This window comes from Arvicola amphibius, chromosome 8, assembly GCF_903992535.2.
Source record: "Arvicola amphibius chromosome 8, mArvAmp1.2, whole genome shotgun sequence".
Lineage (NCBI taxonomy): Eukaryota > Metazoa > Chordata > Mammalia > Rodentia > Cricetidae > Arvicola > Arvicola amphibius.
The window spans coordinates 34,044,068-34,058,709 of NC_052054.1; the positions used below are offsets into that span (position 1 = coordinate 34,044,068).

The window sequence follows — 14,642 nt, forward strand, 5'->3', positions numbered from 1 at the left end:
CACACAGAGATATGAGAAGCAGAAGGCCATCACCCCGGCCTCTTCAATGACAGCGTCCTGACCGAGATGCTACATGCTGGATTCAGGTAAATACAATCTGGACCTCTGCTCTATCATCTCAGTGGAGCCAATTTAATTTAAAATCTACTGTAAGAACTGCATGAGGTTTCACAGCGCTTATCCTAACATACAGTGCTTGGCAGGTGGTAGAAATTACTTGTCTTGAAAGGAATGAAAATAATCAACAGTCTTTTGGATTCAAAGTGGCAAAAAAGAAAATGAGTCAATAATCCATCGAGGCTGATATTCTAGGAGTCTATAAAAGGGGCTTTTAATGAGAAAGAAAGAAATGCAGAAGAAATGGGATGCATCTGTTAAAAATTGATGAGCAAATGGAAAAAGGGTGAACAAAAAGTGTTTCATTAAACAAGTGGGTTTGAATCACCAAGCACAGAGATACAGTTGACTTCCAAGTTGGATTTAAATTCAGGAATGAAAAATATCTGAGGGTAATGTCAATGCCAAAAATCCAAATAATCAACCCATCTGTTCTAAAGGCAAAAAGGTTGCTCCATGTCCCCAGGAGAATCTGACATGACACTAAATAGCATTCAGCTTCTGGACATGTGTATCCTATGAGAAAGAATGCTTGCATAGAGAACAAAGAACTGTACCTTCCCCAGGACATAAGGATGCCAGGGAAAGGCCAGTTTACAGAATCTCCACCATGGAGGTTTTCCCACAATGGTGGAAATGAGTATTTCTCTTTTCAAGTAAAGTAGATAAAAAAATAAAAAGGAGCAAATTGTAGTCAGTTTCCCAAGACCAAGCTCAGAAATAGTACAGAAAAAAGTCATGATTACACAGACAATACTGGCTTCATTGGAAAGATCTGAGTATTTTGTTGTTGTTGTTGTTGTTTCAGGAAGAACTTCCTTCCTTCCTTTCTTCAATCAGTTTGTCCCAAGACTCCAAACAAAATAGTCCTTGTGGGCCTCAAAAGCCTAAATCCTACTGATACTAGAAGGAAGTCCTGTGTGGATGTTTAGGCTCCTCAGTGACTCCTGCCCCTACAGGGTCTCTCTCATCTCCAGAGGCAGAAGGCTAGGCTAGGCTGGGTCACCAACACACTGTGAATGAACACTGTAGAGTGGGCAGTAGGCCCAGAATGGATTGTGCCACACCTGACCTTCAGGCTTCACCCTGAAGGGATTCTACTCAGGCCCAAATGGAAGAAGCATGTGTTCTTCACAAAATACACATGAAACTTTCTCTCGAGAAAAAAATAAATAAATAAGAAATTAACATAAAATAAAAGGCAACAACCACCACCGGGCTGCTGGTAAAAATTCTATGAAATTTTTCTATGAAATAATTCTATGAAATATTCTGAAGAATATGGACTTTTGGGCAGCAGAGTCTAATGATCTTATAAGCCCCAGGGAACAAGGCCTCTGCCAGGTAAAAACAAGCTAGTGACATAAATCAAGACCCACAGAGAGCACTGTAAGAGTCAGCGACTCACCCACAGTCAGTTCAGTGTGCTTAGCCATGTGGTGTAATACTGGAACTACACTAGCTGTTAAATCCTTTCAATGTCAAACCTTAGCAGAGAGATATTACCAGTCAAGGAAAATGACAAATGGAGCAGAGGCAGCAATGGAAGCTATAACAGAAGGATACCTTTTCAAATGTAAAAATCTGAATGTTTAAAAAGCTAAAACCAACTAAACAAAACATAAACAAAACCCCGAAAATGCTCGTTGCTTTCTAGGGAAAAATCATGGAAACCAAAAGCCTGGACTGACTTCAGCTGGCCTAACCCTACCTGCACGGAATGATCATGATTTCTTTCTCTTCGGTTTGATTTTTCTTAAAGGAAGAAGCAGGTTTAGAGATCTGGCTGGATATACAGATATGCAGGTACTCAGTCTCCCTTCAGGATGAAGGAGTGGACTCTCCTGTGTGTTGAGAGAAGTGGGCTTACAAAGACCCCTCTCCAGGAACTAACTGCCTAAGGCAAAGGGAGCCTCTCTGTCCACAGATGTTCCCTGTCAGGGTTTCAGTGTGGAATGGCTCCCACAGGCTCATGTGCTTGAACTCTTGGTCCCAGCCGACGGTACTATTCTGAGAGGTTGTAGAACCTTTGGGACATGGGGTCTAGTTTGCTAAACGCAGGGCATAGGGGCACATCTTATGGTTACAGCCCAGCGTGGCTTTGGTGGTCTCCCTCAGCTTCCTACTTCATTCTACAAGCTCCCACAGCCACAGCAAAAACCCAAGTCACCATGAGCCTCACTCTATGACAGCTGAGGGCAAGCAAAATCCTTCTTCCTCTAACATGTTCTGTAAAGTCTTCTGTACCACAGAGAAGAAAAATATCTAGCACCCCCTTCTCAGTCAGCAGCTGAGAACTGGTCAATTCCATGACACAAAGCCCAACCCTCTTGCTGGTCTTGGGATAACCTAAGGCACTCTGTGCATCTGCTTCAGCTCTTTATACTAGGCCTGCCTCCTTAATTTGCCCAACTCTGCTTCTTCCCCTAGTCTCCCCCTCATCGTTCTCAGGGTCTGCTTCCAGGGAGTTCAGTCTGTGACAGCAGGCTGTGTCTGTATTAAGGACCAAGAGGTACAAAGCCATCCAGTGACTAAGGTAGGAGGCATTCTAGTGTCTCCAGGGAACATGAATCTCAGATCTGACTGGAAGCTGTAGGTCCCTGGGGCTCAGGGGAAGACAGCCACACAAGTACTGTGTGGTAAGCCAAGAACAGGAATACAAATGGAATATAAAACTAGTAAACTAGTGCTAAGTGAAAGTCAACAACAAATTCTACACATTCAATTAGTTTTATAGAATAGGCTTACTCAAAATACCTCCACACCACAGAAAACAAACAGACGAAAAACAAAAACCAAGTTCCAAAGTCATCGGGAAGGCCAACCTTGCACTGCCAGCCAGTCTCACTTAGGAATATAAGGTAGGAAATTCTGAAAATGAAGCTCTCTTTATCAATTAAAAAAGATGGTGATTGACAGAAGCATACTCAAGTATAGGTTTTCAGACAAATAAATGAAAACAAAGAGGAAAACAAGAGAAGTAATAATTGACTTCCGAAGAATAAACAAATTACATATGGATTCTAACAACCTTTCTTGACAAAGAATCACGAAACAACACTCAATGTAATTCAAATGAAGAACAACGGAAAAATAAGAACTGGAAATAAACTAGATAAATCGCAACAGCACTAGAATGCCAAATGTGAACAGGTTTGAAATTCTCAATTAAGTAGATAAGGGGGGGGGTAATCAAAATTGGTTCTGCAGATAAAAATAACAGATCACCAAGTTAACTGAAAGTATTCATCAAACCATCACTGCCTCAATAAGCTCAAACCCTAGAAAGTTTTCTTATGGACCTGACCAAGCTTTCAATGACACAAGAGACTACTCAGCAGAGGCAGCATCACCAGAAACCACTCCAGCTACTCACATGTGGCCAAGAAGGTATACTAGGGCTACATCAGGATTACACAAGAGAAAAGTGAGGCCCAGACACAGATAGGACATGAAAGCTAAGACCTGAACACAAGCTCTGCTCTTGACTTGTGATGAACTCATGGCTTATGAAGAAAAGCTGAATTTTTTGTGTAAGAAGCCAAACAGCTATGACAACAAAACCTTCTTGGTGTTTAATAAAAATGCCTTTATAAGTTGTAAGTGACATTGTACATAATCAAATAATTGTGTGGGACTTAGTATGGGACAGGCACGTGCTAAGCAAGGAACACTCATTGCTCTTCCTCTTCCTGACAAGCTCATGGACATACAATACACCATTCTTCTGTATAGACAAGGAACAGGGGTACCTAGTGACCTCAATGCCATGGTCAAAGCCATGCAGGGGTATGTAGGAAAGACTATGCCTAGCCAACTGTAGAATCTGTACCTAGTGTTACCGCAAGCACCATAAACCATGCTAAACATCACCCTGTACGCAGATTACGATGTATTCATTAATTACTATTCTACCATAAACCATGCTGAACATAGTACACAGTTTTCAATGTAATCATTAGTTACTCTTCTATAATAATCAGGCTCTCATTACAGGCAGTCATTAGTTTCCATTCCCCAACCCTAAAATCATCCAAACTGGAAAACACATGAGAAGGAAAGTCTACAGGAACAAGCAACATATTGACAGCCAGACTAGCATTTTCTTATTGGAAAAACAAACAATAATTACCCAGCTATAAGCAAATTATAAGCTCAATCTATATGACGACCAAGAGTCATTAAGCTCTCACTGCTTAAACTATCATCTTTGAAACAAAGACGGGAGAATGACTTACTCTAGCAAACACTTGTTCAAGTGATTACCTTTTCATCTTGTGCCTTCATATCAAGCCGAAACTCTATTTAGATTTCAAAGCACATTTGAAGCCAGCGGAGCCAGCAATACTAAAGAAAATGTGTGGCAAGAATCAAAGAGAATATCTTTGCAAGCCTTACATGTAACGCCGTACCGATGCTGTACTATGAACGTGGGCTACAGGTAAATCTGTGTCACTGAAAGTCTCTGGCTCTCTGGATCCTGAGCAACAGACTTCTGTTTGCCATGGAGGGACAAACAAACCAAGTGTGTCCCCAGTTCACTGTGACTGTCAGTTTCCAACTGTCTCTATTTACTTTGACTTAGTCTGTGGTGCTGAGAATCAAACCCATTGTCTTGCGCATTCTAGGCACTGCTCCGCCATGGGACTACATCCCTAGCCTGCAGTGGAGCTTTTGGTTCTTGACTATTTATGGTAACAAGCAACAACGACATGATAACGCCATGGCTACCTTTGGCTTCGGCTGACGTTCTCGCTTCATTTTCTGGTTTCTGTGCAGAATCTTCTTTGACGTCATTAGCACGGTGTTCCCTGAGAAAAACAGCTGTCTCAGTATTTTATGACAAAAGAATTTTAAAGCATTTCAGAACTGTATCGTAGCAACTGTTTTTTTTGTAACTTAATGACGGATGGATGTACCATTAAATGTTAAAGAATGAAATTCCACCATAAAGCAGCTAACGCCAGTGACAGCCATAAGTGCTCACTTTCTTCATAATCACTTGGTGGCTGCTATGCAGAAAGATTTTTAATGGTGAGAATGCTATGAAGATGAATTACCCTGGAGGATATGGTTATTGAAAATTCTGACAGCTTGGAATGGAGTAATAACACTTATACTCTTAGGTATGACTCAAAGAACCAAAACTTTTCTAAAGTCTCCAGCATGCGATCAAATCACTCGATATTCTCAGTTCAGAGGATGGGGTGAAAGCTGAGACTCGGCCACTGGCATGTACCCCATCTCTGCAAAACTTTTCCTGCCTTGACCAGGTCATTTCCCCCCGAAGTGAATTCACCTGTTTTTTTGAGCAGGCGTGGATAAATTCTGAAATAAACAGGCCTTGGATGCTCCAAAATGGAAACAACTTATTAAAACTCTAATGTACAGCTCTGATCCGGAGGGTAAGGACAAAAAGTGTTTTTTATTTTAATTAAAGTAACACATTTTTAAAAATAGAAATTTATCAAACTTAATTTTTTTTAATTTACTGAAGGTCATACTAGAGCCTACTCTTCAATGTTTAGAATACTCTGACCCAGGCTATCCTGTTAAGGCTCAAGAACAATGAAAAGACAATCAAACATACTAATCGAACACAAAAGGAATTCTTTTCATCCCGAAGGCATGTACTCTCTAAATGAAACTATCAGAATCAGCATGCAATGAATGTTCACTACATGCCAGAAACATTATTTCCAAGAGTACACATTAACCTTCAGGCAAACCTGAGCTTCTGGCTTAGTTTTTACAAAGACATCTTGTAACTGCTGAGATGAGCACCTGTTTGATAAGGAGAAACCAGCTATCATGCAATACAAATATTTCCCCCAGGAGACCCAGAGAACTCCGAATGAGAACTTTGTGGAGCCCACGTCCTTCCAGAGCACCCTGAACTTGTACAATCCAGTACAGAGCCAATTCAACAGTCAGAGGTTCTTACTCCACATGTGAGAACTGAGGGCTGGTAAGCGACATTACCCGAGGTGTTGACAGAAAAATCGTGTTTTCTCCATAGAAACAGGACAGAATAAGCCAACTCTGATTACACGAGCCGCCGGTAATCCTAGCTACTCAGGAGGCCAAGACAGGAGATTTACATTATAGAGACCCAACCCCCCCCCCCCCCCCCCCCCCCCGAACAAAAAACAATCAAAACAGCACACAAAAACTCAAAGAGAGCTGTGAATACTACTTGGCCCTGGGGTGCTTGGCTGGCACATGCAAGCCCCATAATCCCCAGTATCACAAAAAATAAGGAAAAAAAAAATAAAACACCCACAAAACAAAAGACCCAACGAAGCCATACTTTCTAACTACAGTATGTCAAAATCAACTAGCTACAAATTGACGCATAAATTTCTAGACTTGTTTGCACTAAGCCAGAAATAACATTCTTTGTGTCTACAAACTCTTTATACGAATATTGTGACTAATGAAAAAGAAGCAGCTTTTGGGTGGCTATAACATATCAGAAAAAAAAATCACACACTGTTGTGAAATAATTTAAAATTAGTGTTTCTCAGAGTCAAAGAGAATAAATCCCAAGAAGTTCTCGTGCCTTTCTTAGGGAGTTAGATAGATAACTGATTGATTTTTTTTTTTTTTTGAAAAGTGGAAAAGAAAAAGAAGTGAAACAGAAAGTGGGAGTTGAGTCCTGACCGTGTCTACGTCTGTGCGTTCTCAGGAGCAGGAGTCACTCCTGACCAAAGTGCCCTTTCGTGGCTTTAACACAGCGTCATTACTCTTCAAAGCAAATCGTGTTGACGCGCACGCCTTTAATCCCAGCGCTCAGGAGGCAGAGGCAGGTGAATCTCTGAGGCCAGCCTGGACTACAGAATGAGTTTCAGGGCAGCCAGGACTACACAGAGAAATCTTGTCTTGAGACCCCCAAAGTAGACTTAAACATAAGGAAAACTCCTTTGTAGTCTATGTACAAATACAATATCAACTGTTTATGTTTTGAAATGTAGAAAAGGAAAATAACATTTTGGAGCCAAAAGTTCCTTTATACCCAAATATGCCAAAATGTACCCTAAAGAAGAGCAAACTGTTATCTTGGCTGTCTTTTTGGAAATATAATCGGTTTTTCAATTCTCAAGCCAACTCATCTAAACCTCAAACTCAATATGTGACAGGCTCTTTCTTGTTCCACATGCCATTTCCTTTAGTGGCGTAGAACAAGCAGTGTATTAGAACAAATCCTAGCAGCCCATTCAGATATGAGGAAGGGGTCAGTCAGCATTCCTATGAACATACTGCAAGCCAAATGAGCTGAGTGGTTGGCAGGTTGGATATTGTATAGCACTCCCTGATACAAGGTCTGGTATTCCATACACCAAAACCTAAAGACATCAAGTCCATGTTTACAGGGGCGAGTACACACCAGATCTTCCTGACACCAAGGATTTACAATTAGAACCAATATGCTTTAATGTTTACATTGGGTTTCTTCAAAATATAGAACACGCCCCTGTTCCAGGATGGCAAAGGGTGTACTCCATGTACATACTTATTCTCAAACTACCCTTCCTTAAGAAAGCTGAGAATGAAGAACCTGGCCTACATGTTCTTAATTATCTTACATTTTATTCAAAATTTAAAAAATGTTTTCTTCATTGGGGAACCATTATTCCTCTCCTCTGAGACGTGGGAAATCTCTCTGTTCCAATTGCTGCTACTCTATAGGTCTCTTCCCGCTCACAGAGATGAAATCATCCTTAGATTTTTCAGCTTCCTTAGCCAAAAGCTCTTTCTGCACTCCCCTGTGGCAGAGTGGGTAGATGAGGGGAGGAGTGGAGCGAGATTTGTGGACTGGGTAAAGCAGGCTGTGGCACGGAAGGAGGACCAAGGGCTATGCCCACCCCCCAACCTCCTCGCCCACTCCCAGTGATAGTCCAGGGACACACAAATGCGATCAAACTACAACTTGAAAATTCTGGAGTAATACGGTATTTTTTGTAGTCAAATACAAGATAAGATCTTGACAGATTAAAAAAACAGCCATTTTATACTGTACTTTAATATTCCAGTGTCACTCGGCACGGAAGCTTCTTGACTCGGCTGTCTTGATCATTACACTCACTTGCGCCTGCAATCTCAAGGGAGCCTAAGCTGCGCTCCCAAGGGTGTCCTTGGCGGGAAGCAGACCTAATTCACATTTCAGCTCGACTACTCCCTAGCTTTGCACAGACATTTGCAGCAGGTTACTTAACTTCCCAAGGTCTCAGTTGCATCGTTGGCAGGAGAGGGAGGATCAATCCTAATGTGACAATCTGAAGACTGAACATATAAATATGTTTATATTTAGAAATGCCTAGCGCAGGGCCAGGCACACAAGTGAGAGCCTGACCTATGACAGCTTTCCCTTGGCTACCGTTTCCTTCTATGTTGGGATAAGTGACCTGTTTAGTGAGCTGCTTTCTTCAAGCATTACAGCAGACTTTGGAGTAATGGTTTCCACAGCCAGACAGCTCGACAGTTAGGCTTCTAAGCTGGGTCTTGACCAGCTGTGGGCTAAAACCAAGACAGAGGACGAGGTGACTGTGGTGGCACACATTTTTAATCGGGAGGCAGAGGCAAGAGTATCTCTGTGAGTTCAAGTCCAGCCTGGCTGACATAGTGAGTTCCGGAGCAGCCACAGCCTACAAACAAACGTCTCCAGCACCAGGGGTGAAGAAGCCCAGAGTGTCCCGACTGCACAGTTCCTCTTGGGATTTTAGGATTTCCAAGCAACCGTTTATTATGACATTTCTTTCGCTTGAACCGAATACAGCCACAACAAAAGCTTGCTCGAGAAAAACTGCTCGGTGGCTTTAATTAGGACAGTAGAAGCTGCTTAGCTGGTGAAGCAGAATTTCTTGTGAGTCAGCCATCTCTTTCTCTGTAATTATGTGTCGCATGGTATATGTCTTACTCTCTTACTTGAATTATGCCTGTGGTAAATATTGGGGAAACAAACACAGGAAGAGCGAGTGCCTAGGAAAACAGGTGGCATTTGAAGGCACACAGCTCATTTTCCCCAGAGTGTGGGCTTTTCAATGACCAGCCATGCTTAAGCCAGCCCCAGTCTACTGAGAATGACATCAAGAAAATATGCAACAATAAGTTATTTTCCCTCCCTGCAGGGATGTGTTGATTTTAGCCACTTCACTGAATTGAGCATGGGAAGAGGCAGGAGGTATGAAATGTAGAGGGAAACATGCCTATGGGGTAAACCCTATAAAAATTGTGGGGATCAATTTTGAATGCCAAAACATTACCTCTTTTTATGACTCACTAGCTTTAAAAAAAATTTCTGGGCTGAAGTCATTCATAGATAAAATATCAAAGGTCAAGAATTGGGTTCTTAACCTGCCCCCAACACATCTTCTACAAATGTAGAAATTTGACACGCCTCAGAACAAGGAGGGTGTCCTTTCAAAGGGATTCAGAACAGGTGACTAAAACAGTGGCTTCTCATGCCTATGGGTCCACACTGAAACGAGGAATTTTTAAAGTTACATTCCTTTGGTCATAGCTTAGCAAGTGTTTTAATTAACCACGGTTCCATGAACAAGACTGAGAAGAGGTAAACACGACTTATTCTTTATCTAATGACTAAAAGTGAAACATCTGGACTGATAATCCCATAAAATTATAATTTAACATATAGGACATATGTCAGCAAAGGAGCATAATAAAAGGAATATAGAAAGTGTATCAAGCAGGCATTATCAAGATACCAAAGAAAAAGTCTCCAGAAAAAAGCACCCAGCAATTAATTAGTCAATACCCCTCCCCACCATGAAATGGAAGTTCTACTTAGTAAGGTATGCTTTCACAGGGAGATTGAGTCCTCTGCCCTGGCTTGCCATAGAAAAAAACAGATGCCCCTGCTATTTTGTTCCAAATGGAAAAGTTTCTGGAGTAGGAATTAGTGATAGTCGAGAGATAAATTAAGATCTGTTACAATATTGTTCCGACAACTTCACAGCATCTGACAACGAGACTCCTCTTTTTCTGTCACTTTCGATGGTTGCCTTGGTGTCACAGCGGTTATCGCCAGAGCGGTGAGTGTTTTAACTCAAACAGAGCCACTTCCTGGTGCACACAGCAGCTACACAGGCCAGACTCTGATCCCTGAACACCTGCACAGCTCCAAACGTGTACCTGGAAGCCTACTGACAGGAGGAGGGAGACTCTGGAAGCTGGGGAAATACAGGCCTAGAGAGCTAACTCTAGATCACAGCAGGTCCCCAGGACCAGAAAACCCAAGCTCCCCAAGACTGCTGATTAACTTTTGTAATCATTTATGAGTTTGGCTTTAATTAACTCTACTCTGCTTGGTGTGATCATTTTGCAATGCATGCATGAGCGCGCACGAGCACACACACACACACACACACACACACACACACACGAACGCACCATCATACTTTATGTTAGCTCATTTCCTCATCTGTTTAGTACTATATAGATGGGCTCTGGTATGACTGGCAAAATTGAGTTCATGTGGAAAAGATCAATCAGATTGATGGCAGCAATTCTTATATCAAGCACTATGTAATTCTCAGAATTGTAGCACTGGTCCTGCAACTGAAAAGGCATTTTGAGAACCTATAATGAACTGCACAGATTGAATTGTTTCATTAAATTAAGTTTAGCAGTGGGCACTTTGCCTTACAAAATAATACAAGTAATTGCCAAGCATTTTAAAGATGCTTTACCGGGTTTCTGTGGTTATATCTAAGCAGGGTGAGACAGTGTGGGGCTTAAAACACTCAGTGACTCTTTAGTAGAGATAGTGTCTAATTTAGATGCACGGACAAGCAGATGCAGACAGACTTGATGAGAGCAAGACTGTGTGAGAGGGTACCTTATGCTCCCTTCCAATGGGTCATTTACAGTTATTTGCAATAGGCTAACGCAGAGATCACTTGCTCCTGTCACCTGGGACTGTCAAGCGGAGGATTCCTGGGATGTACTGAGTCAAAAGCCAAATTTAACTAAGCCGCCTAGATGACCCCATGTGAATCAAAGAACCAGACCCAGGTTTTATTAAAACACAGAGAAATACATACGCATATTCTCTGACTCAGCTGGAGACATGTGGAGATGTAGAAAAACCTACCATCTTAGAGCCAGAGGCAATGAGAGGGAAGTGATGAACTGCCCTATCCAAAGTGTGGACATCACTGCACAGCCAGCACTTGGCTCAGCAGATGCTCACTAAGCTTGCGACAGATAGGGAGGAGGGAGGAGATGGAAAAGGACTGCATGAATACCCCCATTTCTATCTTGGATGCCCTAGGGATGGTGCACAGCCATTTGAGCAGTGTCTAAAAGAAAACAGGTCTAAGCTTTGAGAACCCAACAAAAAGACTCGAGGATATTCTGAGTCTCAAGTAGAGAAAAGTTCTAGAATACGGTCCCTTAATCTTTTTCTCTGGTCACTAGAAGACAGGTTCACCTCTGTCCTTGGTTTGCTAAATAAACATTGATGCTCATGTAGTATCTTTACTAATCTACATTGATGCTCATGTAGTATCTTTACTAATCTACACAGGCCAGGGAGGTAAATAACCAATAAGAAAGTCTCACCCTAATTTACAAGAGTACAAGAAGGTATTTGGAGACTCTGCATCATCATTTAGTAATGATTTTTTTTAACATCTGGTGTGGCAGTCTCACAAAGGTGAAAATGTGGGGCTTTCAAGTAAATAAAGAGAAAACTACATAACGAATGTCTCTCAGACCCATACCTGGCATTTCTCCTTTGAGAAAGGATGGCTAATTTAAAGCATTTATATCCTCAGGAGATCAAGGATGCTCCATGCCGAGGGACAGGAAGATAGACATGGTCTCTACCATGATAGAACTTAGAAGGAAAAGCACAAAGACTCATAGGAAGTCTTTTCAAATGTATAACGGCCTGATCCACAGGCTTGAGGGTCAGCAAAAGCTTCTTAGAGGGCGGGATGGTGGCTTTAAAGGGCAGAGATTCAGCTTCTCGGCAAAGAGAAAGACAGCTGAAGCATCTGCCTGAAGAAAGAGTCTGGCAGAGTTAGGGGAGTGCAGGACTCCATTGGGGCCACATTAGGGATGAAGGTCTCAATGCCCAGCATCAGGAAGTCACTGAAAATTGTAAGAAGGAGGGGATTTAGCATCAGAAGAATTTTTAAAGTTCAGACTTCAGGGCCCTAGCCTAGAAGATTCTGTTGGGTTGGTACAGGTCTCAAACCTAAACTTTAAGGACACTACAGGACATCTGACATGCAACAGTTTGGGCACCGCTGCTAGAGAGTATCAGTCGTCTATTGTCCTACATCAGGTAGGTGACACTTAAAATAGAGCCAAGGTAGAAAAAGGATAGGCACGTGATTGGCACTATTCATTTGACCTTGCCTGTAAGATTAACCCCTGAACCAAAAGCAATACCAAGACATCACTTGCTTGGGGACTATCTGGCTTCTGGGACAAGTGAATGGGTACAGTGATGGCACAGAGCTCCTATCAGTGCACAACCTGCGCACACCCCAGGCCACTAGCTGCTTCTTCCGCACATGCAGGCCTGATGCTCACTTGCTTCATCTGGAGGCCTCAGAAGAAAAGGGGCGTGTGAGTAGTTCCACTCCCCTGCCCCTCCCCAAGGCAGGCTCTGAAATGTGTGGTTTACACACTTCACAGAGCATTCCCAGCAGGTCTGTGCCTCGCTGCCCTGCAGCAGGAACTGGTGTGACAGGCTAGCTGTTTCTGATTGTCTCCCCCCTGCTTCACTCCCAGTCCCCTACAGGTGTTTTCTTCACCTCACAAATAAGCCACTTGCAATCAGATCTATCTCACAGCTTGTCTCTGGGGGTGAAAATTATCAAGAAGTACAGATCGGCAGCTCAAGTCTGACAAATTAAAAACCTATATACAGGAAATCTGCTAAACATGTGAGGTAAGCAGCAATTACAGGAAGAAATGGGAACACGGTCATTATGAACATCATCCAGGAATACTACAGAAATTGACTAGCCACGCTCATACTCAGGAAATAAAGGAAATATGGGTTGGATATTTCTGATCCCTAAATCTAAAATGTGCCCAAAGCAGAAATTTCTTGAGTGTTTCTTGGAGCATTTCAGATTAGGAATGCTCAACTTGTAAAGTTTAGGCAAATATAACATGTTTAAAAATCCCCAATTTGAAACATCCTGATCCCAAGCATTTTGGATAAGGGAGACTCAACCAGTCCTCTGAAACAAACGAACAAAGAACCTATTTCTCTTTCAGAAATGCTCATAATAACTACCATTCAATAAGTGCTGTGGAATAATCTTTCTGTAAACTATGAAAACGGGTTGCTCTCATTGTTAAAAAAAAAAAAAAAAAGCTGATTGGCCAATAGCTAAGCAAAATTTTGGGGACAAAGAGAATGCTGGGAAAAAGAAGGGTGGAGTCCGAGGAGTCATCATGAGCCAGACATGGAAGAAGCAACATGGGAAGTTTATAGATAAGGTAAACCAGCCCCATAGATTAACAGAAATGGGTTAATTTAAGTTGTAAGAGCTGGCTGGAGACAAGACTAAGCTATTGGCGGAGCATTTATAATTAATAAGTTTCTGTGTGGTTATTTGGGAGTAACTGCCAGGACGCAGACACTTAGGGCTTAGTGGTTATCACCCGGAGAGCTTTTCAATTACACTTTTCACCTTTATCATCCTCACTTAACTATGAGAATCAGAGAGACAAGTGAAGGATCAAAGGTCATATGCTCAGCATGCAGAGAAGCCAATACATAGGCTGCACCATCCTCCGCTTTCTTCTGTTACATCACTTTCCATGGAGGAAAGAGCACAGAGCCGAGAGCACAGCTGGGTGGAGAGGCAAGGCTGGGAATATTTAGTTCATCAACTTTCTACACCCAGCGTTTTGGTGCCCTTCGTTGGTCTGTGAAGAGGTTTACATCACTGACTATTTACCCAAGAAAGTAACATTTGAGAAAATGTCTAGAAGGAACAAGAACTATCTTTCAATAATCCCTGTTAGGGCACCAATAAGTTAGTTACTAAATCTATTTTGTAAAATATTTTTGCATATAATTTTTAGAAAAGTTTTTTCCCCTGCCAGGGATTGCATAAGCTTTGAATGAAAATGTGAGATTATTTACTACACTTACGTTTCAGTGACTTAAGCTTTAATTAAGCAGAATGTTTATAATTCTCATAACCTTTTTTCTAAAAAACCGTGTCTGTGTGTGGTGGCATTGGTGTGTGAGTGTGTGTGCCTGTGTTTGGGGGCAGGGTTCTCTCACCCATGTGTGCAAATCTAGAAGCCAGAGGTAGACACAGGTTCCCTTAGTATTTTAGATTTTGAGACAGGGCCTCTCATTGAACTTGGGAGCTTGCCATGTCTGCTAGACTGGCTGATCAGGGAGCACACAGGTTCTACCTGCCACCCCCTCCTAGTACTGGGGTTAGATATGTACCCGTGCCTGCCTTTTACACGAGTGTCAGAGCTCTAAGCTCAAAGCTTCATGCTTACACCCGGAGCCATCT

The 14,642-nt window shown here is 42.1% G+C and overlaps 1 protein-coding gene across 9 annotated transcripts in view; it reads right to left on the minus strand.

Moving 5' to 3' along the window:
* The window catches only part of L3mbtl3 (L3MBTL histone methyl-lysine binding protein 3), a 110,075-nt gene that overhangs the window by 7,755 nt on the left and 87,678 nt on the right, over nucleotides 1–14,642 (minus strand). For all 9 annotated transcript variants that reach the window (XM_038339098.1, XM_038339097.1, XM_038339096.1 and 6 more), the window contains one exon: nucleotides 4,849–4,928. In XM_038339098.1, coding sequence (XP_038195026.1) covers nucleotides 4,849–4,928 — 80 coding nt within the window. The remainder of the gene's footprint in view (nucleotides 1–4,848; nucleotides 4,929–14,642) is intronic.